Consider the following 24,573-nt stretch of genomic DNA (forward strand, 5'->3'; position numbering starts at 1 on the left):
ATGCTGACCTCTGCGAGGGGGTGCAGGCTGGGGCGGGGGGACACAGGGCAGCCCCACAGCGTTGGCAGCCGTCTCCCCTGTTCCTCTCCCAGCCGGGATGGATTGGCTGGAAATGTCACGCCGGAGGGGGAACCATCACCCACAGCGGGCACTTCCCTGGGTATATGGGATGGGGCTGCGCTCCAGCCCCCATCTGCCTCCCGGTCCAGGTGTCGGGGGGGCTGCCCCCTCCCCAAAGCGATGGGAGAAGAGCGGCTGAAGAACCTGGGAGGAGCCGGTCCCAGGATGGGACTGGCATTGGAGCATCCCTCGCCGGGAGCACGGCGGTGCCATGGGCTGCAGGACAGGAGCTCAGAGCTGCTAAGGTGAAGTCGCTCCCTTAGAAGGAAAAACCCAAAAAAGACAAAGTACTGGTGGTGGGTACCAGGGGGGTGCGGAGTCAGTCCTCGGGTGGGCTACACCAGCCCTGCTGCCTTCTCCTGCACGTTGTACTCCTTGCTCCTCTTCACCTTCCAGCTGATGAGGGCGAGGAGGATGGTGCCCACCACCTTGTAGCCCACCTGCAGCCCCAGGTATCTGTCGGGAGAAGAGCAGGGAGATGCCGTGTCTGGAGGGGGCACCTCAGCCGGCACCAGGCTGAGCTGGGGACAATCCCCGTGGTCATCCCCGCCTGGGGGGGGTGATGGGGGACACATGGCGGGGGGTACCTGTTGCGGAGGAAGTCGTTGTTGTAGTAGGCGCAGAACCGGCGCTGGGTGCACTGCTTCTGCCAGTAGATGCAGGAGGAGTCGATGAGGGCACCGAACATGGCCGGGGCTGGCAACCAGGCTTTGGAGAAGAGAGGATGGAGTCAGGCTGCCCACCCTGCCCTGACTGCTTTGCCTGCTGTCCCCAAGGAGGTTCAACACCTCCTGGGGCTCCAGCAAGCCTCTGAGCACCCTGCTGCCTTCCCCCAGCCTCATTAGGAGATGGACACTCACCCAGCAGCCTCATTAGTAAGAACTGGACTCCGATGGCAAACGACTTCTCATCCTGGTTCACCACCCTGCAGGGGAGAGGGCGGGTTGCACGTTTAAGAGGCCCCCGCTGATCCCAACGTGGGGAACCCATCACATCACGCCTCCCCCAGTGCCTTGCGACACCTCCCCTGCCCGTTGCTCACCGTAAAACCATCATGTAGAGGGGGTTGTGGGACAGGCAGGCCACCAGGGCGGCAAAGGAGATGAGGAATATGGCAGGAAGGAGCATGTGGGAGCAGCTGAGCGGACAGGAGCCTGTCTTGGCGGAGGACAGCCCGTTCCCAGCAGAGATTAGGGAACGGTTCTTGTAGATCTGTTGGAAACGTTCAGAAAAAACAAACGTAAGACTCTCAAAGCCAAGAGCAGGGCTTTTAGTGACGCACCAGACCCCATCGCTTTGCGGAGGGCTGGCGAGAGCGTCAGCTCCAATTTGAAGGCACAGCCATGGCATCTTGCAATGGGATGTGCTGCCGGCCCCGTTTCTCCACCAGAGTCCCAGGGCGTTACAGCAATTTTCCGCTGCACCTTCTCAGGACTTCTGCTCCTCTGGTACACCTCCTCACCTCATAAAAAGCTCTACCACGCTATTGAATTTGTCAAGATCCTACAGCATCGCTGAAGCCTCCACCATCACCAGTGAGCAAGGTGCCCTCTGCTTTGCCAACCCCTCGTTCTGCTCACCGCTTGTTTGGGAGTGGAAGAGTTGGTGGTGCTGTTCGTGCAGCCGGCGAAGCAGGGGGAGATGTACTCCACGTTGTTTTCTCCACACACTGGGTGAAAGATGTGCTCAGAGCAGGGGCACCCGCTCAGCGCCTTAACCTGCTGCTGGGAACTCAATGTACTGCCAAAAAAGAAGAGCGGGGGGGGGCGTGGGGGGAATAAATTAAAAAAATCAAGAAATAAGACAGGAGGAAGAAAAATCCCTCTTCCTAGTTAACCAGTTTCCCCATCCCTATCTGTGCTGGGACACTGCCAGCAGCAGGCTGGCCTCGTGCCAGACCCCGATTCCCTGCAGGTACCTCTGCAAGTGCACAGTGACCTGAGCACGAATTATGCTATGTCTGCAAACAAGTACTCACACACTTACCTTTTTTTTTTTTTTTTTCCTTCTCTCCCCCAGCTGAAAACTAATCAGCCAAATGCCTGGAGGAATAGATCTGGGCTCCTCCAGAACTGCGCAAACAGATGTGTGAACAGCCCCAGCTGGAAACACCATTCAGAGACTGGAAGCGGGCTCATGTCCAAACACGCCTGACGACAGCGTGAAAGTCAAGAGGACAAACCGAATTATCTGTCCTGTCTTGCCTTACTACCTAAGGGAGTTCATCTGCTGGAGCAGCACAATCCGTGTCCTGCAGGAATCCAGCACCAGGGACCTGCCCTTGGGCGTGGTGGGATGGGGCTGCTCCGTCTCCTGGGGCTGCTCCATCTCCTCCAGAAGCTGGCACCAGGGACCTGCCCTTGGACACAGTGGGATGGAGCAGAGCTCATGTTCACCCATCCATGGAGCCCCCAGCTACCTGGGGATGCAGGTAAAAGGCTCTTATGCACTGCTGCCGTTGCAAGGGAGGAGGTTTCCAAAGTAATAGAAGGCAAGAACCTCCTTTTCCAGGCAAGTCCCTCCAGCAGCTCCCATCAGGACTGGTGTGTCGCAGAGCAGCCAGGACAGGCAGTCAACCTGACACTGGCGGCAGGAGGGGAACGCTGTGAGGCCGAGGTGCCGCCCATAATTTAGCGCTTGCGGCACCTGATCTTGAGCTGAGGCATCTCCCCACGTTTGAAGCCTTGCTCTCACGCAGAAAGCTTCAGCTGCCGGTGGGCTTCCGCACGCTCCTGTGCTCACGGCGCGTGCCATGCGGCTCTCAGAGCGAAATATAAACACGTCGCCCACACATGAATTTGCAGAGTGCTGTTGCTTTCCTTCGCCATGGCTTTTAAGTGGGAGAAGCACTTTTTAAGTGGCTTTTGAGTGGGAGAAGCACGTGGACCTCCCTGTCCCTCACCCCTCAACCGTACCCCTGGGACAGGAGGCTCATCGCTGGCCACAGGGAACGTCTGTATGAAGGCCACTTGCTGGCAGCGTGTTGGGAAGCGAGCACGACGCACTCGACAGCAAGCCTGGGGTGGACTCTAAATGCCATTTTTATCTTAAAAAGACATGGTAAGAGCCAACAGTTTCCATCCAGGTAAGGAGAAAGGTGATGTCCAGCTGGAACGAGGGGAGTGCAGGGGGTGCCCATGTGGACACGGGCACTAATACTACTAATTTCCCCCTAGAAATCCAGAACGAAATGACACGCTGCTCGTTTGGTACAGAAAATCAGGAATGAATGCCCTCCCAAGCTTTCTGTGCTGTATAGTGCTTAGATGTCCTCCAGGCAGCAGGATCGAGAAGCAATAGCATGGTGATGTCTACTGCCTCTTCCCCTCCACCTGCATGTATCCCACCCCGTGGACAATCAGCTGGAGGAATAAGGAGCTGGAAACAACCCAAGCCCCCGAGTTACCTGGGCGGGTAGATCCCATCGATGCGCCCCGTGGAGCAGCCCATGAAGAATATGGGCAGGCAGATGAGGATGGAGAAAACAAGCACCACCACAGCAAACCGGGGGATGGCCCGGAGGGAGAAGGCAAAGCGTTTCATGATGATTCCTCCTAAGAGCATCCCAAGCGCTGCTGCTGGCAGGTTCACAGCTCCTGCAGAGGAACGAAGGCATCAGCTGGGGTCCTGCCTGCCAAGCACCTCTCTGTGGGAAGGGGGTGGAGGCAGCGGCTTTGTGGACCTCATGGTGGTTGGGAGAACCCACAGACCCCACCATTACCCAAGAAGACCAAAATCCAAGGCAATCAGCAGCTATGGGAAACCTCAGTCTGGCTTAGAGATGCAAGCTCAAGCTTGGTGCGGGATTGCTTGCTCTTGCCACCTTCTACAAGCACCTGAGTGATCCAGACCTGCTTCACCCACCTGGGGTGGGGCTGCACGTTTTCAACGAGAGCCGTTGCTGGCCCGCAAGAGCGAGTCAACAAATGTAGACGGTCTGCGAGAGGCTGCGAGGCAGCCTGGCCTTCTGCAGGCATCTCGGGTCAGGGAGGTCACCAACCATCTCAAGGTGGTTCTAGGTCTCGCCATGAGTTTTCCAGTGACTTCCTCCCACGGGATTAAAAATCCTGGGGGATACGGGCAGGTGGCTCCTTGCTGGTGGATATTTTTCACCCTACGGCTGCCGCTGCCCGGCTGTGCTCATCTATGAGGAAGTTGGCGTACGAGGAGGAGGCACCGTACTGCTTCTCCAGGAACTTGTTGAGGAAGGTGGCCAGCCCGGCAATGACTGAGGAGAAGCTGCACTGAGCCAGCAGCAGGAGGATGAAGAGGGGGTTGAGGAGCAGCCTGAGGAAGATCTTTGGGAATCCTACAGGGAAACAGCAGGAAAAATGTATTTTAGCCGTGTGATCCTCATGTCAGCGATTCATATTCTGAAAAAAAACACCCGTAGACTGTTCCCAGTGCGTTAACACACTTGGGGGATGTCTAAGGCCATGGGACAACGTAAGGGGAGACAGCCCAGTTTGGCCTGGCAGCTGGCAGGAGTTGGGGGGCAAACGGTGCCCTGAGCAGCGAGGTAGAGGGCCAGCTCTGCCCACCGCCCTCCCTCCCACGCTCTCCGATCTCCCAAGCCTCCGGAGCACGTAGCAGCCACGGTGCGGGCGTTTTTCTGGCGCAGGGGCCGTACCCTCAGGCGGTGCAAACAGACAAAGCCACGGGGGTTTTGGCAGAGCCCCGCCAGCCGCGCACAAGCCGGGTCTGGCTCCTGCAGCTGATGAACACGGCGTATTTTCCTGGTGGGACATCATGTCCCCCCTGCCCAGCCAGGACAGCCTTTCAGCAGCGGCAGACCCACTCCAGGCTCCTCAGGAGCAGCTCTGTTTATTTGGTCTCTAATTAGCTTTGCTAGCAGAGAGCGCTGCCCAGACCCAGCGTCCTTCATCAAAGCCCAACCAGAGAGAGAAGGAGCTGACAGCCCCAGGGTATGACTGCGGTGGGTGGGGAGGGGAGGGGGGGGGCTTTAGCTGGAAAGAAGTCATCCTGGAGCTAAAAAAAGCCATTAAACTGATCTCCCTCATCAGTGGCATCCCTACTCAAGCCCCTTTCAGCTACGCATAAACAAACTGGTGGAAGCTGCAGAGCGGTGACCACCTCAGAGCGGCGGGGGGGGGCGCCGCCAGCCCCATGCCCTCTCCTGGAGCCGTGGGTTAAACCACCCAGCTAGCCTTTTTTGGCATGCTCATGCCCTTTCAGATCCTCTAACCAGTTTTCAGAGATGATTCAGGCTCCACAGACCTCAATACCGCTGTCTTACAGCAGGAGGGAGGCCGCCTCCATCTTCCCGTGGTCCTCAGGGAAGGGCGTGCTACAGCCCTGGAGGTGCCTGAGCTGGCCCTGGCACCTCCACCCGACGTGGTGGAGGCACTCAAAGACCCCCCCAACAAGGACCCTCAGCTTGAGAACGCTGGCGTGGTGGTCCTCACCCACCCAGCACGGCCCGGTGCCCCCGGTCGCCCTCGCATTTAAGTGCCAGCCCTTTACTTTTTATAAACTCCAGCAGGGAGGTTTCTTCAGCCACCCCCTTCTCCATCTTCCTGAGCATGCCAACCTCGGCCTTCAGGTCCTGGGGAGGGAAAGAAGAGCAGCCTGCGGTGAGAGGGGAGCACCCATGCGGGGTGGGCACCCTCCCAGCTCCCAGCGAGGCTCAGGAGAAGCAGGGTCTGTCCCAGATGCTTCTCACCCCCTGCCAAGCCTAACGGTGCTCCTGCCCATCACAGTCAAGGAGTGAATTATCTCCAAAATTCACTGCAGCCCTTGAGCAGAGCGGCAAGACAAAAGCTCGTCCTGCTCGGAGAGGTTTAAGAGCTTGGAAAGCTTTCCTCTCCCGATCCCTGACAAGATCCCTCTTTTTTTTTAATTCTGCTAAAAGTCTGAAAATGAAAGTTGGAGCAAGGTCAGCTCAAGTCTGGTGAGTCCTCAGGCTATAATCACAAAATACTTTGGGTTTGATTTTGACCTTTAAAGAACTGATGATTAAACAATTTCAAAACTATTTTTGAAAGGAAACCAGTGGGGCTTGGCTTTGAAAAACACCGAAATGAAACTTTTTGATGGTTTTGCATCTTTTTACATTTGTTTTAATGGGGAGCTCCTCTCTCTTCTGCAACTTTTTCCCCAAAGCACAAGCCCATTCCTCAATCCCCGCTGCCCAGCTTTATCCCAGTGCTGCTCCCGTGTATGCCGCGCTCGAGGATGCTCTGCCCTGAGCAGGGGCTGTCGCTGATGATGCCGCTGCGGCTGTCAGGGGAGCGTCACCTTGCAGAGGGTGTTGCAGTGGGGCGTTAACATACAGCCGTCACCAGCAGAACCAGGTCAGACACCCCAGGAGGAGGGTCGAGTCCCCACAGAGAGAACCCTACCAAGGGGGACTGCATGCAGGAACCCCAAGAAACTACCCAGCCATCACCCTGCATGCAGGTCTACCCAAAATCTTCCCAACGGACACTGTCAATGCAGCTAGCGGGAAGGGCAGGAGGTCTGCTTTGGGTCTGCTGAGCTGTGGTGGTTCTGCCTTTCCAGCTAATGGTGAGGAAGTGAAGGGTCTGGTCCTTCACCTGTTAGAGGCACGGAGCTTGTTTGGAAGACTTTTCACTTGCGAGAAGTTGTAACCACATCTGAGAAGGGTTGCTGGGCTCCCTTCTTCCCTCCCACCCCTCTCCTCCAGGGATAGGTATTCCCTCCCCGAGCGCAGCCCTGGCACCAAGGGGTTCTGGCCCTCTGCAGAGGAGGTCTCACCTCTCCTTTCAGCATGTACCGGGGGAAAAAGAAATAAGGAATGGACGTGAGCACCAAGCAGCCTGAGGAGATCAGCAGTCCCAGCCACCAGGCTCCAATCCACCGCTGGTCCCTCGGTGTCAGGGCCACTGTAGCTGCAAGACACAAGGACCCATCGTAAGAGCTCTGCTCCTGCATGTCGAAGAGCGAAAGGGGCAAACATACGTGCAAGTATGGACCGGTGGAGCATGAAAAGTCCATGTGGGCACAGTCTGAGGGGTTCTCCACTGGCATGGAAGAGCAAATGGACGGAGGTGGGAGCTCCCCCCAGCATTGGTAGCAAGACCAGCCCTGGTCGTGTTTGACCTCCTTTCCCCTGGCCAGGATGCTGCACTGCCACTCCCCATCCAAACTGCGCCGAGCAGCCCAGATGACTGTAGGATGGATTTAGTCAGCATCGAAGTATGCTGATGGCACAGGTTCAACTCTTCCCTGCCGAGCCAGCCAGCAAGGCGGCGACTACGGGGGCCTGACTCTGTCCTCCTCTGCCTGGGGCGTGTGGTGGGTTTGGACCGCGCTTGCCTGACCGGCATGCCGAGCCGAGACAGGGACCGGGAAAGGGCACAGCCGCTTTCCTGGAAAAAATTGCTCTCCCATTGTTCCAGACTTGGTCACTCTTTGCTTGCAGGGACCAAGGGAAGGACCCATGCCGGCCAAAGAGCGCCATTAATGAGCCTGGTTTCCGAGTGGATGAAACTTTGGGCGCCTTCTCCGGAAAAAGGAGGAGAAGGTGAGAGCCGCTCCGTCTCCAGCGCAGGCATCCTTCGACTGGGCCAAGCGATGCTCACGGGAGGCTGATGGATTGCTTGGCTTGGCATGGGGACCGCATCTCCCCATCTCCGGGACGTTGGGGCTGGGAAAGGAACCGGCAGTGGCCTCCAGGTTGGAACTGCGTGCCAGGGTGCGTCAGGAGAGGAGCCCACACCCCACCGAAACAATCGCCCCGCTTCCCCAAACAGGACCGCTGCACTCTGGAGCTTGGACGTCATCACGGAGCGACCGGGCAGAGGCTGCTAAATCCTTCTGCCGCCGCGGGGAGCGAGCCAAGGCTTTTTGCCGGTTCCTGCCAAGGCTTGCTAAACCCGCCTGCCGCCGCGGGGAGCGAGCCAAGGCTTTTTGCCGTTTCCTGCCCCAGGTTCATTTATTATTCTTATCAGGCACCGGACAAAAATGTCAGGCGAGCTCTGATCTCTCGAAGGAAACACAGGAAAAGTCACATTCATGATGGAGCTGGGGAGAATTCTTTAGTGATTAAGTTACCAGAAATAATAAGCATGCACCGCAGATCAAGAAAATAAGCCCTGTGGTGGCGTTGGCTCGGTCCCTCTCTCTGCAGATGGTGGTGAAGGGTGGTGGGGAGGAGGATGAGCAGACGCAAGCCTTCCCATGCACCCCCAGGGTGATGGTTCTCCATCTGTGGATGCTTCAGTTGTCCCTGCTCCTCTCCATCACTGTGCTGGGGCAGTGTGATACTTCCTCAGCATGGGGGCAGTGGGCAGACCCCAGCAATGGCCACCAGCCCTTCAGTGCAGCGCCATGAGTAGGACACTGAAATGGCCCTACCACAGGGCTCTGCTTCAGTGGTGGCTTCAGGCCCATCTGTGGCCTTCCTCATGGGGAGATGGAGTGGAGAAGTGCACTGGGGGTGCTACTCCACATCAGGTCTTTCCAGGAGAGCGGGTTCTGTGGGTCACGGGACTGGTGGCAGAAGCGCCCAGTCACCTCAGAGTGACCTTCTAACTCACAGAAGGCTTTTAGGAGGACCATCGCTACTTGAGAAATACTCACCGATGTCAACTCTTCCAATGTCCACAAAGAGCCGCAGCACCACGGATCCCAGCAAGTATCCAAAAGCAGGGCCGAACACAGCGATGGCAAAGAGGATGGCTGAAAAAAGGGAGCAGAGGACACCAGCGTGAGCAGTGGCTGACCAGTGGCTTCAACACAGATATGGCTTTTGTCTTCCCACAGGAGGCAGGAATGGCGTTACAACACACAGAGGAGAGAAACCGTCTTTTATCAAGCAACAGATGATGAGAAGATCCCCATTGCTCAGATACTGACCGTGGTGTTTCTCTAACAGGATTAGGAGGAGGGCAGGCAGCTGCCTGCAGAAAAAGTTCCCCTGCTCTGCAGCAATCAAGGCTTCGCCGATGCGCTATAAGTTGTCAGCTACACTGTGACTATCCATGATTCACTGTGACAAAGTGGGGAACTCCAGAGAGCAGCAGGATGGTGGCATCCTGGGCTCCCGCAGGCAACGGAGACCTTACTCTCCTACAGAAGGCTGAGGAAACAAGGCCTTAGATCCAAGCAAAAACATCTGGTGCAAACTTCAGGGGCGGTGAAAGATGCTGAGAGCAAAACAGGCCAACAGATCACCCTCCCTTCAGCTGAACTATCCCGTTCAAAAAATAGATAACTTGGACCTAACCCGTAAGGTCAAAATGTTTCCTTTTGACTCCTTTGGAATGAAAGGATTCAGGTTTCCTCCCTGAAAGAAACTCTTTGCACAACCTTCTTAAGATGTTCAAAAGGAGACAGTTTGCTTGAACTGCATTGACCATTTCTGCGCATTTTGCTGCTCTGGAGCCTTTAAACACACCGGGTATGAAAAGCACCCGATCCCACTGCTATGCCTCAGCTGTGCACTTATTTTTAAAAGCTTTTCTTTTTCCAATTAGACAAGGCGGGGCTTTCGTTTCTGCAACGCAAACCTAAGTATTGAAGGGCAGGGTCTTTAGAGAAGGAGTGGTTAACCTCATGCATAGACTGTAGTGTTCCCTTTCACAGCAAGATGCTGAGACCTAAACCAAAACAAGACTCAAAGGGCAATGGTATTTGTGTTGTATTGAGGCAATCCAGGCTCGCGGTAGCCAACACGCCCCGACACAGACATTCCCACAGCCCTAAAGCAACCACCTATATTATAAAGAACAAGCCAGACCCATTTCCCTTCACCTACAGGACCTGCAAGTTTGGGGATCTGAAGGGCTCTAAGAGGTCCTGGGAACAGTGACCCCTCACCACCGGGGGAAGACAAGGATGCTCTGTCCTTCCTTTTGCCAGCCCAGATGATGATATTTGAACCGAGAGGAGCGAGCACTGCCTGCGCAGGAGATGTTCCACAGAGCTTTTAGGTGGTGCAGCATCCCCTTTCCAGCAGGAGCCTGGGTGGGTCTGGAGACCCTGCCAAGCACTCCAGTGCTTGTCCCAAGCCTGTCCTTGGGAGTCTAATCCCGAAGGCTTTCCTCCTCCTTGAGTGCTTACCTTATTTTGGAACATCCGCTTTCGCCTCCTAAATCACTCTGACGCCTTTGGCTGCTTTAAAGACATTGTTCGGCACCAGGAGGAGTCGGGTTTTTAAATAACTTATGGAATGAGCTCAAAGCTCACGTACGCAGGCCAGCACCACATGGGGTTTGCCATTCGTGGGATAAAAACATGGAAGCCAGCACCTATCTCTCTGCAGTCGAGAAGTCCTCCTGGGCCTGGCAGCCCCCACTGGGTAGGGACCGATTCCACAGCAAAAATGTAGATTTTGAACCCTTGATGCAAAACCTGTGTTAATTGGCTACTGCAGGAGGTCCTGCCTGTGGTTAAACCATGATCAACTGATGCCCAACAAGAGCAGGAGATGGCCTCTGAGAGAGTTTCCTAACTACTCTTTCACCCCATGGATGGCATAAGTTCTCATGGATGCCAGGGAGGGGCCCCAGCTCATCCAGCTCATCTCCTTGCCCTGATTCTTTGGCTTCCAAACACCCACACCACAAATATAACCCTACAGTGAGCAGCTGACTGTCAAGGGGAGAGACAGCCCAGCCTTTTAATGGGGGAGGACCTCATCTGAGTCCCACTGGCTGCTCAACCCGTGCCCACAGGTTCCTCTCCAGATGAGCACCTCTAGGTCTCACCTCTAAGGTCTGGAGGAAACAAAACAATATACAGCAACGGTCCCACTTACCAACGTACAGCGGGGAATTGTTTGCTTCTGCAAAGTCGTCTACGTAGGATATCCCAAAGGGCTGGATGGGAACCGTCCCAATTCCAGCCAGTAGCTGGGCGATGACCATCATCGCCCATATGCTGCTGGCCTCCTTCTGGGGATCCTGGGTGGCGTTCGGGCACATAAACTTATTCTCTGCATAGCAGAGTTCAGCCTGGACCTGGCTTTTGTTACCTGAAAGGGAGAAGAATGAACATTACAATGCTGAGCACATCCCCTGCCTCCTCCCGCGCTAAATCCCTAAATACCGGGAATCTCCCAAATTTGCGCACACTGTTGAATTTCGGATGAATCACTCATTTTATTTAGCAATTTTCATCACCTTTCCCTTCCTTTGGGACATTATACCGAGGTCAGTGTCACAAACAAGTGGGCGGGGATTTTTGTCAAGCTTTTAAAGACAGGCTGAGCAAAGAAGATGGAAGCAAATTCATTTTTCCCACAAAGGGTCAGCCCTTTTTATCCAGCGAGCTGCATTTGAGCTGTCAGTGGAGAATAAAAAGCTCTCCATCAAAGCTGCAGCCAACGACAAAAGCCTCGGACAGACAGTGTCAAAGCCAATGGAAAAGCCTAAGTATTCACGGACGGAAAAACCCATTTTTCATGAAAAATGAAGGCATTACGGAGCAAACAGAGTAAGCCCTGGTCTTTCCATGCTAGCTCTTCCTGCTCTGGCTTTTCTTTTTTCTTTAGTATTTGTAATTAGTTCAACATTTCTATCATGTCTTTCTCGTCAATGTAATAACTGTGGATTTTCTACACTTTTGAGCAAACAGGCCCAAAACAAACCCAAATATTTGTCAGGTGATTAGGGGGTTTCATTGGCGTAGTGCGGCAGCACATCCCTAATAGGAGGTCACCACAAAAATCCTTATGCAAGCCCATTCAAAACTGTGTTGTCTAAAGGGTCCACATTGCAAGAAGACAGGAGGAACCTCCTTCTCTTTTACGGTGGCAAAAGTGAGAGCCACAGAAGCCTCTCGTGCCTGGTTGCGTGCTGTGGAGCGGGGGCTGCTCTCGGATTAATGAGGGCAAACCTAACGCATGGTTGGCATCTTCTTGTCAGTGCTCTTTGCTCCCTTGTGGTACCCGGGCAGGAAGAGGGAGCAATGTTCTCTGGGGCAACCTGGCTGCTCCGAGCAGGACACCTTGCCCCTCAATCTCCATTGCCCTCATCACTCAGGAGCAGCCCACCTCCATCCACAGCAAGGACCTTACTTCTTCATACCATCCAGACATGGAGAGGTCTTCACCCACCTCAAGACTTCCATGCAAACTCCAACCAGGACTGGAGCATCTTCATGGGCTGTAAGTACTAGGCCAAGACACCTACGGCTCCGGGCAGGGAGCAGGGTGATACCTGTTCCTTTGACGTGTTTCCTTCACAGTAAGAGCAGCCCTTGTCCCAAAACCTGACCAGTTCGCAGCCTGACCCATGAATTTAAGCTGTCAGAAAACAGTGTCCGATGCCTGAGCCACTCTCCAAACCATCTGACTCAAAAAACACGGAGACATTTGAGGCTGCGTAGCAGGGAGGCAGCTGCGAGCCAGCAGAGAGCTGGTCTTCAGGATTCTGCCCAAGCGCTGACGCACTCTCAGCCCCACACTGGGCCGTCATTTTCACTAACGCTTCGTGGGATCTGGGCTTGTAGATCAGCTGCGGTGGCACCAGATTTCCCAGAGATTATGAGGGAGAGCGAAGCCAGAGGATCTCTAATCTTTTGGTTGGAACAGAGATTGTCAGGCACCTGTGAGTGGCTCTGTCCTCGCTGCGCTTTGCTGGGGTTTGCATCCTGTTGAGCTGCAGCAAGACCTAACCAAAGGGAGCTACTGTCCACCCCCAGCTCCCTGGCACAGCCGAGGCTCCCTGAGCCCGGAGGATCGAGCTAGGACATGATGCACAGGGCTCAAAGCCATTCCAGGAGAAAGCATCTTCTCACCAGAGGTGGAAGGCTTTCCCTGGCTGGCGCTGCTGTGACCACTGCCACCCCCCTCGGTGGCACAGGAGGAGCATCTTCGCACAGAGTTGAGGTGACTTAGGGTTTTCAGAGGTGGCAGTCCCCAAGGAGGCTAAGGCTCGTTGGCATACCAAGGATTTAGGGGCTGGGGTCACTTTGGGAAGACCAAAGCCAGCCTTGTAGCCCTTCTTAATTGTAAAGCTTACCAGCTAGAGCAGAACAGGCCCTGGGGACAAAAGATCTTAATGCTGCTCTGTCACCCACATGGTGCTCAGCAGCAGGGAGATGACCTTACTTCTCACACTGCAAGACCACTGTGGCTCCAGTAAAGATAACGTTACTTTGCTCCCCAAATTGCTAAAAAACCCCAAGTCCCTCAGCCTTTCCTCGTAAGAAAGATGCTCCAGACCACTCATCATCTTCGTAGCCCGTTGCTGGACCCTCTTCAGCAGTTCCCTGTCCTTCTTGAACCGGGGAGCCCAGAACTTGAAAGCCTTGCTGAAGTCAAGGTAGACAACGTCCACTGCCCTCCCCTCATCCACCCATCCAGTCATGCCATCGTAGAAGGCTATCAGATTAGTCAGCCAAGATTTCCCCTTGGTGAATCCATGTTGACTACTTCTGATAACCTTCTTTTCCTCCAGATGCTTTGCGTATGAACCCAGCTCATGGTTCAGAAAAGTATGAAGCCTCAGTAGCAAGGTTCTCGTACAGCCTTTGCGCTCAGGAAATGCACTGGTGCCCCAGATTAGCCAGAACTGAAGTGATTTGTCCACAATCACACTGGGCACCAGCAGCGACACCAGCATCTCCTGCATCCCACTGCATCCCAGGGCTTCTGCCCCATCAGCGGCATGCTCTGCTCACAGTTGGTTTCACACTCTCTCCCTGGCTTTTTGGATAGCTAAACAACATGTCATCGTTAATAATGACGCTGTCATCTGTAGGCAGAGATGCAGCTCTAAAAGCTGGGGCTCTTCTGGTGCCACAGAAAGCAAACCTTTTTCCAGGATGCTCAGGGGCAGGTTGGAGGGACACCCCCCCACCCCATGCAGAAGGCAGGGACACAGCGTGCTTCGAGATCTGAAGAGAGATGGGGTGGGCACAGCCAGGAGAGGTGCATATTCAAAATAACATGCTAAGCTAGTTAAACAAATAGTTTTCAAGTATATTTTGTAGTATCCAGGTGGAAAGTTATGCTCTCTCACTGAATGTGAGATACAAATATTCCTGGGTTGGCATGTCTGTGTGGGATGATGGCTCTCAGCCCTATGGCAAGTTCTTTGGGCGCTGATGGGAGGGAGAGGTGTCTTGGAAGCCTGAAGGGGAGATCCTGGCTGCTGAACTTGAAACAAAGACTGCTCCCTCTGGAGGCCTCCGGGAGCAGCTATGGGGAATTCAGGTACTTCACCATGACCACAGCGCTCAGCATCTGAAACCGCGGTTGCAACGACATCCCTGGAAGAGGCAGAAGGGATCCCGCCTGTAATTACTGAGTGCAGAAGGAGCTGCAAAGCTATGCTGAAGTCAGGCTTAAAACAGCAAATCTCTGCCTTACGTCTTCCCCTCCAAACACTGCGTTTCAATTCCGTGTGTGCTGGATACAACCCTTCTTCTTGGGTTGCCCAGAGCAACTGGAGATGGATTTGTGCTGGGGCAGGTCGTGGCTATCAGGGTGGAGGCACTTACCAGCACTAAGCGTGGTGTACTCGTAGGGGCCTGACAGGAAGTGGGGCAGGGTGACCAGGAACGCTCCCAGTGCCAGCAGCAGCCCCCCCACGCCGATCACCCGTGGGCGGTGAACTCGGCTGCCAAAGTAGCTGACAAAGATGATGAGGACCACGTTGCCGATCTGGAAAGAGCACGATGAAAGGGGAAGAACGTTAGGAGAAATCGTGGAGGAAGTCAAGACCCCATGATTGTGTCGGGGTGGGTGGAGAGCTCTTTCCAAGTGGTGTTTGACCCCCACAAGAGCAGGAACGGGACAGCCCTTCACCCTGCATATGCAAGTCCGTGCCCCCTTCTCATCAAAAGCCAGTGGGCCAAATCCTTGGCTACTGTCACCTGTGAGCATCCCTTGTTGTCACGGTTGACTTTACAGCCTCCCTGTCATCTGGCTGGGGCTTTTTTCAGCACCCACACCCATGCCATAGGACGTGTCATTCCCCCCAAACACAGCAAGAAGTAAAGCGCATTGCCTCCATGCCCATGACTCTAAACAGGCACGAGCACAGCTACAAAGTCCAGCTCTTTGCAAATGTTTGTGACTCCAGACGTTTGCAACTGCAGATATGATCAGCTAAACAGAGATGAAAACACGCAGCTTACTTGGGCAAATAGATGAACACCATAAAATTACCATTACATGGGCTCTGTCATCTTGGGACAAGCTAAACACTGTTTTAACCTCGGCATGTATGGCTAAGAATACTTTTTATTTATGTCTACACAAGCTCCCTTGTTTGTCGCTCTGTGGTTTCTGTTCTTGGAATTGCTGCAGCCATCAATGCAAAAAGATTGTGGTGCTGGACAGGCAGGGGAGCTCAGGCAGAGCTCGAGTAAAGCACAGAAATCTCTCTTGTAAAGTGGAGAAATAAAGACGTATCTGTTGTCTGCGAGTCTTTAACCCCATGGCATATCACAGAATCACAGAATGGTTTAAGTTGGAAGTGACCTTGAAGACCATCTCATTCCAACTCCTCTGCCCTGGGCAGGGACACCTCCCACCAGCCCAGGTTGCTCCAAGCCCCATCCAACCTGGCCTTGAACCCCTCCAGGGATGGGGCAGCCACAGCTTCTCGGGGCAACCTGCGCCAGGGGCTCACCACCCTCAGAGGAAAGAATTTCTTCCTGATATCTCATCTCAATCTCCCCTCTTCCAGTTTGAAGCCATTCCCCCTTGTCCTATCACTACATGTCCTTGTGAAAAGTCCTTCCCCAGCTCTCCTGCAGACATCCTTTCGGTACTGGAAGGCTGCTATAAGGTCTCCCCGGAGCCTTCTCTTCTCCAGGCTGAACTCCCCCCAACTGTCCCAGCCTGTCCTCCCAGCAGAGGGGCTCCAGCCCTCGCAGCATCTCCGGGGCCTCCTCTGGCTCCACTCCACCAGGTCTATGTCTTTCCTATGTTGGAGGCTCCAGATCTGCTCGCAGTACTCCATGTCCTATTCCAATCCTTTTCCCTTTACACTCTTGCAGTAACAGACTGCCCTATATGATTGCTTATGTATTATCTCTCCAGGCATTAATTCTCGTAAGTAAATTCTGTGGTGGATGAGGAGCACATGGGTTACAGCTTTGAGATACTCTGCAGGGCTTAATTATGCCCGTGCATCATTACCAACGATACAGCCATCCATACTGGGTGTCTCTCTTTGCATGGTTTGGATCTAGTCACTATTAGTGGGAAGCCCTTCACTGGTCTCAACAGGCTTTGAACCAGTCTTTTTAAAGCCAGATGTAGGTGCTGGTTGAGGTAAGACCCGGGCATCTATTTCCCCAAAGACCCGGGAGGATTCCCAGTGCCCAGCCTCTTGGTGGAGGATCCCATGCGAGAAGACCAGTTATATGCAAGGTGGGCTGCCACCAAACACTTCTTTGTCTGTGCCATCAAAAGAAAGTCCCTGCCAGCAGGTCTTTTCCTAGTTGGCCTTGAAGAGCTAGCAGAAAGGATACAATTCACGACAATATGTGAAGCAGAAAACTTATTAGAGTAGAAAGCGCTTGTGAAAAAAATCCTCAGCCAGCTCAGCAATGTGCCAGTGAAAGTCAGTCCCTTGCCACAGGGCCACCAGGAGCTGGGAGTGCTGGAGAAAAGGGCTAAATCTCGGAGAGACTGCTGGCCGGGGTCTCCTTTTAGAGAAAGCTTGGAAGGACTCAGGCCAGCATCATTCCTAATGCCAATGAGGAACCTATGAAAACAGATACTTTTAATGGAAATCGCTCACAGAGCTGTAGTTGTGCGGACACTACTCGTAATAAAATGCTCTTCTTCACAAAGGCTGCAAGAACTGTGATCAACAGAGGAGAATCACATTGCGTGTTTCCTGTCTCCCAGTCATGTCTCTGCTGGAGACATATGGCACCCCAGGGTGGAGTTGTCTCCTCTGAAGCAACCTGCTTTCTGCTGCTGCTCTCCATGGCCACGTCCTCACCACATATAACCCTGTCTTCAACCTCCCAGCATGTGGTACAGCAGAAGTGAAGTGTGAAGAGGTGTCCAAGTGCACAGAAACAGCTGCTTCATCCAGCTCAGGTAGGCATGGCCGAGGAAGCACTGGGTGTGAACAGCCCTGAGACCATATTCTGGGAAGGTCCCCTCCTCCATGTTCTGGCCACCCCTCAGGGCCTCCACATAAGCATCTCACCCAGTTACCTCATGCAAGCTGGAGATGAAACCTGAAGAGAGACTGGAGAGCCCAAAGCGCTTCTCAATGGTGGTGAGGCTGCTCTTGAAGTTGGCGCTGTAGAGGAGCTGGGAGAGCTGGAGAAGCCCATGGCACAGCACAAACACCTGTGGGCAAAAAAACATGCCAACCCAGTTAGTGCCCTGCTGATGCGTAACTGCTGGAGATCATGTCCCGTGCGAGGGATTTGAGAGTCATACACACACACGGACTCAAGTTGGCCAACACGGCTGCACCTCTGACATGCAACAGATCTACCGAAGGGCTCAGTGACGGATCCATGATTAACTTAGCTTTGCAAAATGAGCAATGCAGTGTTCAGAAGAGAGGACAAGGAGCTCTGGTTTGATCTTTCCTCTGCTTTACCGTTAATAACATTCATTGGTGTTTGCACTGCGGCAAACCTTGTGCAACTCTCATGAGCAACCTTCCAACCCGAGGAGGACCCGTTGCACTGGGGGTTGTACGATGACGAAACGAGACAGGTTTGACTTCGTGCAGACTCGCTGGGTGCTCCTGAGACCATGTGAGAGCCAACCCTGCAGCTGCCCTGCCGCAGCCGAAAGGCAACCCTGCTGGTTTAGACCACCTGAGACCCAGTATTTCCAGTCGGCCCCTTGGATTAACTGGGCTGTAAAGCCAATTCACACAACCTGCTCCAAGGGGCGTTGCAAGAAAAAGTCAAAAAAAGGCTTTAAAAGCCCCAGAGGGAAAGGATGAAGCATGCACAACGTAGTCTCACTACTGGAAGACCTCTGTAGTAGTCTAAAAACAGCATCTTTCCCTTGAGCCAGGCTGTGAGCCGAGCCAGAAACCGAGCCGAATGGAGGCAGAGCTTGCCTGGAGCGGAGGAGGGAATACAGAGAGTTTACGGGGCAGGGCAGAAGCGTGGTCGAAAGAGCCCGGGTGGCCCGGGAGAAAAAAGCGCTCTCCGCCAGGGATGCAAGAGGCAGCTCACAAGTGTCTTTTGATCTATATTTAGTCAGAACAGTTTTCCTTTATTTTTCTTGGAATGGAATGCGTCCGCATGGTGCCAAAAGTATTTTAAAATAATTTAAAAAAAAAAAAAAAAAGTCTTTTTATTTAAATGCACAGGAAATCAAATATTTGCTGAATACCGGAAGCGTGTCCCACAAAGATAACGGTGGGAAGTCTGAGATGATGAATGGCACATCAAAGGTACTGCAGAGCTGACAAATTCCTTATGTCCTTGGCTAGGAGAGCAGCAATACTCATTATTAGTATTTATTTGAAATGAGGGTAGCGCCCAGAAGCCCTGACCCATTGTGTGAAAAAAAAACACCCCACCACCAAATCCACCAATAGAAAAAGAGTGAAATTGTCCACCCGACACAGAGGATGCAAATGCCATAGTTGGGTGGAGTGGCTTTTTGGGGAGCAGAGGCGGACACAGAGCCAGGTCCAGCAACTGCAAGAGAATTTGGGTAGGAGAAGATGGGGTAGAAGATGTCTTCTTGGGAAGCTTCTCCTGTGAGGGAGGATAGCACCAGCCAGGAGAGGCATCTGGGTGTCTAAAAACATGAGAGGTGGGAGAGATGCTGACAGACAGAAGATGACGGAGATCATCTTATCAATGCTTATCAATACTTCAAGGGAGGGTGCCAGGGGGATGGCATCAGTCTTGTTTCAGCGGTCCCCAGTGACAGGACAAGAGGGAACGGGCACAAACTTGAGCATAGGAAGTTCCATCTAAACATGAGGAAGGACTTCTCTGCTGTGAGGGCGGCAGAGCAGTGGCACAGCCTGCCCAGAGAGGTGGGGGAGTCTCCCCCTCTGGAGCCATCCCAAACCCGCCTGGACGCCGTCCTGTGCCACTGCTGGAGGTGCCCCTGCTCTGGTGGGGGGTGGCACTGGGGGAACTCCAGAGGGCCCTTCCAGCCCTCACCAGTCTGGGATTCTGTAATTAATTCTGTGAGATGAAGGAGAAAACAGAGCCCTGGCAGTATGAGGGCAGGCTGGGAACAACCTGGAGACCACAGAACAGTAGAAGGAGAAAGGTGAACACCAAAAAAAGAGGGAAGAAGGGTCACAGGGGCACGCTGCCATCGTGAACTCCCCAGCCACACCTCGGAGGGGTGTCAGCAGGCAGGCTAGCATCAGGCAGGCATCTGCCACGGGTAGCCAAGCAGGAGAGGACAAAGTCCCAGGCTGGGACTTTGCCCCAACAAAAAGCCGCAGAGCAACGACGTGGGGTGTAACGTGGGAAACCCTCCCAGACAGGGACAAAGTGGAAGTGAAACATCTGAAAGAAAACTCTTGAAGCATAATGACCTCTACACCTTCCAGCTATCAACTCCTACGTTCAAAAACCCATCCCAGCACGTGGTCCTGTGGGATCCTGCTGGATCCAGCACCTGTCCCTAATCCTGACCTGGGATCACTGTGCAATTAGTCCAGCCGGGCCAGTCTGGAGCACAGAGGTGACTCCTGTGAGGGTGAGAAACGGAGAGGGGATCTTGTTGCCAGAGAACATTCGTTTTTTCTTCCTGTAGCTCCGGCCAGACCCTATTGAAGTCATTCGAATAAGGAAGCGCTGGCGAAACAGCGGAGGGCCGGGACCGCCCGAGATGCGGAGCAGCTGGAGGGAGAGCTCTCCCGGTGCGAGGCGTTAGCCCGAGAAGCAAAGCTGTTTACCAACAGGGAGGGAAGAGGGTGGATCACCAAGGCCGAATTTAGCGCAGCAAATGTCAGCCTAATCCCAGGGCAGACGGGGAGATGAGAAGTGTTGGGGTGAGAGAGGATGCTGGCGGGAAGGCAGGATGAGGAGGAGAGGCAGCCTGACTCCCCAAAATGCCGGGGTTGGCAAAGGGTGGGGAGACAGTAGAGGCATGGAAGGACCATGGGGAACCAGCCCTGGCTGTGCTTCACGAGAGGATGGAGGGGAAGAGATGAGAGGGAGAAGCTGTGGTCAGAGAGGGCGGGCAGGAAAAGGCAGAGCTGGCAGGAGGTGGCCTGAGATGGGTTTAGGCATTGGGGATAACCTGGGGATGGACAAAATGAGGTGCCTGGGTGGATCCCGAGGTGCCAGGGTGGCAAGGTGGGAGAAATGCAGCTGGAGAGCACTGACGAGGGGAGAGAAAGCCTTTGGGGTGGGACTGCTCCCCTCCTCCCTGCCCATGAGACCTTCTAGTCTGGCTCCTGCGAGCAGGGAAGGTGGAAGAGCAAGAGGGATGCTCAGGGGACCAGATCCCGCCCCGCGCTGCTACCACACAGCAGCCTCAGCCCTCGGATGTGGGGAGCCCGGAGGGTGGGAGGGGAAGGGCAGAGGAGATTTATTATTTTTTTTTTTTTCTTTTTCTTGGGAAGAAGCTGCCACCCAAAACAGTCAGAGGAAAGCAAAACAGCCTTCGCTTCAGGAGTTGTGCAGCCAGAGCTCGGCTTTTCCAGACACGCTTCCACTGTCCGGAGGTGAGACTTGTGCCTGATTTAAGACTTCCCCTGCATTCAGTGGACTCAATTCTAATTAAAATAATTGATGGCCCAAACCTTGAAGGATCTGACTGCAAATACCTGGGAGAGGGGCTTACTTGGAGGGGTCCCCAAAAGGAGCCCGTGCACTGCCTGACCTTGGCGCTGGCTGAGATGCTCTGGCTGGGAAGAGCAGACCTCCGAGGCTCATGAAGATGAAGGACACCACCCTCCCATGTCCCCTCGCAGGTCCTCACGGGTCTCTCCCATCCCTGTCCCTCTCCCCATGCGTGCCCCTCCCCACATGTTCATGCCGACCACCCACAACCTGCTGGTCCATGGAAACCAGCACCGAGATGGTTCCTTCCAGCTGCAGAGAGCAACCAGATGTGCTGTGCTGGCCCCACACACCCGTCGAGCAACCTCAGGAGGGGATGGAGCTGCTATCATCCATCATCCATAACACTTAACGAAGAAGGGGGTTTTTAAAGCAGAGCCAAGCTCATTTGAAGGGAGGTTTTGCTGATGCAACGCCAACACAACGGCACTGAAGGCGAAGGCATAGTGGGAGGTTCAGGAGTCGGAGATATTCCCACAAATACAAAGTGCTGACCCTCCAGAGCAGAGCCTGGTGTATTTTTGGAGCTGCAGGCAAGCAGCAGTCGCGGGCGGCCAGGGAGCAGCTCGGAGAGGCCAAAGGCGTACACCCACATGAACACCCCCCCACACACACACACATACATACAAAATCCCCTCTTAATCATCCTCACATTCCCTTCAGAGTGCCGGAGCGATCCTGACTCCAGGCTGTTTATACAAGACACTTGACTCCTTTCCAAGGCGCACTTCGTTGAAAAGGGAAGCGAACGCCTGGGGGAAGGTCCCTCACAGCCACGCTGGTCCCCCCCACTCCAAGTCGGTGGGGATTCGCACCTTGCGGGGCAATGATTTTTTGTGATTAAGAGAAACCCACCCTCTTGCAGGGAAGAGTGGGGGACTGGTTGCTCCATGCTCTGGACAACACTTCTTGTGTTCAAAGCAGATAGCCGGTACCTCTTCTGCCAATCCCAATGCAAACCTCCTTTAGAGGAGATGTGTTCAACAAATATGTGACCCGGAGGGCTGGGGAGCTTGGTGTGGGGGGGACACACACAACAGGCCCCCAGGCATAAGGATGTGGCGGCAAGGCTGAGATGCTGTACTGGCACCAAGATGTCCCCGTGGGATGCCAGGTGTGGCCACAGCTGCTGCATTCCTGGCAGATGTCCAACACAGCTTTTCAGTCCTTGCAGCCACCTCAGAATCATAGAACGGTTTAGGTTGGAAGGGACCTTAAAGACCATCTCATTCCAACCCCCTGCCCTGGGCAGGGACACCTCCCACCAGCCCATGTTGCCCCAAGCCCCGTCCAACCTGGCCTTGAACACCTCCAGGGATGGGGCACCCACAGCTTCTTGGGGCAACCTGTGCCAGGGGCTCACCACCCTCACAGCAAAGAATTTCTTCCTGATATCTCATCTCAATCTCCCCTCTTCCAGTTTGAAGCCATTCCCCCTCATCCTATCACTCCATGCCCTTGTAAAAAGTCCCTCTCCAACTTTCTTCTAGGTGTCCTTCAGATACTGGGAAGCTGCTCTAAGGTCTCCCCGGAGCTTTCTCTTCTCCGGCTGAACCCCCCCAACTCTCTCAGCCTGTCCACACAGCAGAGGGGCTCCAGCCCTTGCAGCATCTCCGTGGCCCCCTCTGGACCCCCTCCAACAGGTCCATGTCCTTCTGATGTTGAGGGCTCCAGAGAAGACCTGCTTGCAGCCTTTTCCACTTCCCTGAAGCTCACAGGGAATACAATAAGGCTCTGGGAGGAGAGAGAGGACCTCCCAGCCTCATGCTGAACCCATAAGGCAGCCAAGGATGAGGAAGCCAGAGCCAGGGGGTAAACCTGTTCTTGAGATGGATGCTCTTGGGGTTGGATGCTCTTGGGGTTGGAAGGAGGTTGCTGCTCCCGGGGCTGGACACATGCACTGGGAACAGGCAGCGTTGTGGGCAGTGCTGGTAGGCAGCAGGTGCTTGCACTACCCCACATCACATACTGGGTCCACTAAGCTATAATTCCCTTATCTCACAGCTCTCTCTTTCCACATTGCTTAGGTAAGGTAATGCACTGTCATCACTGTCACTGGCCTCAACAAACAGCTACCTGAAGGTACACAGGGACTGGACTTTAGAAAAGCCCATTATGAAAGGTGGACTGTTTTGTAAGAGGTTTTTTGGGGAGGCAGGGTAGGGGAGCATCCCTTGGCCACCAAGGCAGCCAATAAAATGCTTGGCAAGTTGGGTTAAATAAGAAAAAAAAACAACAACAAACAAAGTACTTGATATCCTCAGCCTGCAGCGTTGGACATGGGTCCAAGCCAAGGCCAGGTAACGGAATTTAGATTTCTTGTTATTTCAAAGGAGTGAACTGCCTCTATGGAGCTTCCAGGATCCAGGAGGCTCCTCCACATGGGAGCCTGGCTCCACCCTGCAGGAACCAGGGGTTTGGGAAGATGCTGCTATGTGCATCACGGCCACTGCCCCTTTCTCTCGGCCACCCAGAGAAGTGAGTTAAGGGTTAATTCTCTGCTCTGCTCCCACAGCTTCATGCTGTGGTAGTGGCACTCACGTCCAAAGACAACCCTCACCTCGTTTTTCAGTGTCTTCACCTTGGCAGCCCTGCTTGGAGATAGAGAAGGTGGAAATCATGATGGTGCAGCTCACCCAGTGAGCTGGCTCCTGCTCTCACGTGCACGCACTGGTGCTAACCTCCATGCCCAACAGCCTTCCCACAGCAGCGCCGCTAGCAGCAGGGATGGAAAGAGCCAGGGCTTAATTCATTAGATACGGACGGAAAGAGCCAGGGCTTAATTCATTAGCTGGACACAAGAGCTGCCTGGGGAGCTGTAAAGAGGAGTGGAGAACCTCACAGAACCTACCAAACTGCTCCCAGCTGACTGACGACGCCGAGGTAGGACCTGGCCAAGAGCCATTGTTGCAGGAAGGCGCAAAATGAATCCGGTTGGAGTAAATGTTTGGAAAGGACTAGGAGTAAGGATGCTCTCTTAGCTCTTTCTCTCCACACAGTACTATTACTGTTGCATTTTGGACTCTGGAAGGCCAAAGGAAAATTGTTTGACCTTAGTGGAAAGTCATGGCCCAAAGCAGGAGACCTGTCCACCTCTGAAGGCTTCTTCCACTTTGCTCTCCTGAGTTTCCAAGGGGGTAAAAAGAAAAAAGGGGAGGGGAGAACTTTAGGAAGGAATAAGAATATCCCCAAAATTATAACAGTCAGGGAGAAGACAGGCTGTTTACTTTAGAGGTTGTAAGTGATCACCGCTCACTGCACTAAGAGATCCTCCCGCAGTAGGATGCCTGAGATCACTCAGTTCCAAAGAAATGCATCAGTTCGGAATGAAAAGCATACGGACGTGCGTGGGGAAATAGGTCCCTCCTTGGCATCTCTTTCTCTTTCCTACAGGCAGCTGCCTAGAATTACAGATCAAAAAGCACCATGAAAGATGAAGAAAAAACTAAAAAAAAAATACAACCCAACATTTCCAGAGAAGGAACCAAATTCCTTGCCACACAGCACGTCCTGTAGCACAAAACCTCTGAGCCCGCAGCATGGCAGAAGTTCGCTCCTAAATTTTATTCCTACTGCAAAAAAAAACCCCAACCACTAATAAAATCTGAAATGGTTTGAATTGTCTGAAGCACGCTGCTGCCCAGATAATTGTTGCAATGATGACCGTCTACTGCCAAGTAATCCTCTCTTTACAGCCCCCAATTGTCAAGCGCAAAGACAATGTTTGCTCTATTTGCAACGAGTGTACACACAGGATTT

At 53.7% G+C, this 24,573-nt stretch overlaps 1 protein-coding gene across 1 annotated transcript in view; it reads right to left on the bottom strand.

Annotated features, from left to right (window-relative positions):
* Positions 1 to 455: 455 nt before the first annotated feature.
* The window catches only part of SLCO2A1 (solute carrier organic anion transporter family, member 2A1), a 32,206-nt gene continuing 8,088 nt past the window's right edge, over positions 456 to 24,573 (bottom strand). The window contains exons 2-14 of the mRNA XM_009887346.1: positions 17,237 to 17,374; positions 14,554 to 14,716; positions 10,865 to 11,080; positions 8,686 to 8,784; positions 6,859 to 6,992; positions 5,605 to 5,686; positions 4,267 to 4,429; positions 3,527 to 3,718; positions 1,701 to 1,860; positions 1,163 to 1,332; positions 981 to 1,045; positions 708 to 828; positions 456 to 576 (exon numbers count right to left, since the gene is read on the bottom strand). Of these exons, the coding sequence (XP_009885648.1) occupies positions 456 to 576; positions 708 to 828; positions 981 to 1,045; positions 1,163 to 1,332; positions 1,701 to 1,860; positions 3,527 to 3,718; positions 4,267 to 4,429; positions 5,605 to 5,686; positions 6,859 to 6,992; positions 8,686 to 8,784; positions 10,865 to 11,080; positions 14,554 to 14,716; positions 17,237 to 17,374 (1,824 nt within the window). The remainder of the gene's footprint in view (positions 577 to 707; positions 829 to 980; positions 1,046 to 1,162; positions 1,333 to 1,700; positions 1,861 to 3,526; positions 3,719 to 4,266; positions 4,430 to 5,604; positions 5,687 to 6,858; positions 6,993 to 8,685; positions 8,785 to 10,864; positions 11,081 to 14,553; positions 14,717 to 17,236; positions 17,375 to 24,573) is intronic.

This window comes from Charadrius vociferus, unplaced genomic scaffold (assembly GCF_000708025.1).
Source record: "Charadrius vociferus isolate BGI_N301 unplaced genomic scaffold, ASM70802v2 scaffold2016, whole genome shotgun sequence".
Taxonomy (NCBI): domain Eukaryota; kingdom Metazoa; phylum Chordata; class Aves; order Charadriiformes; family Charadriidae; genus Charadrius; species Charadrius vociferus.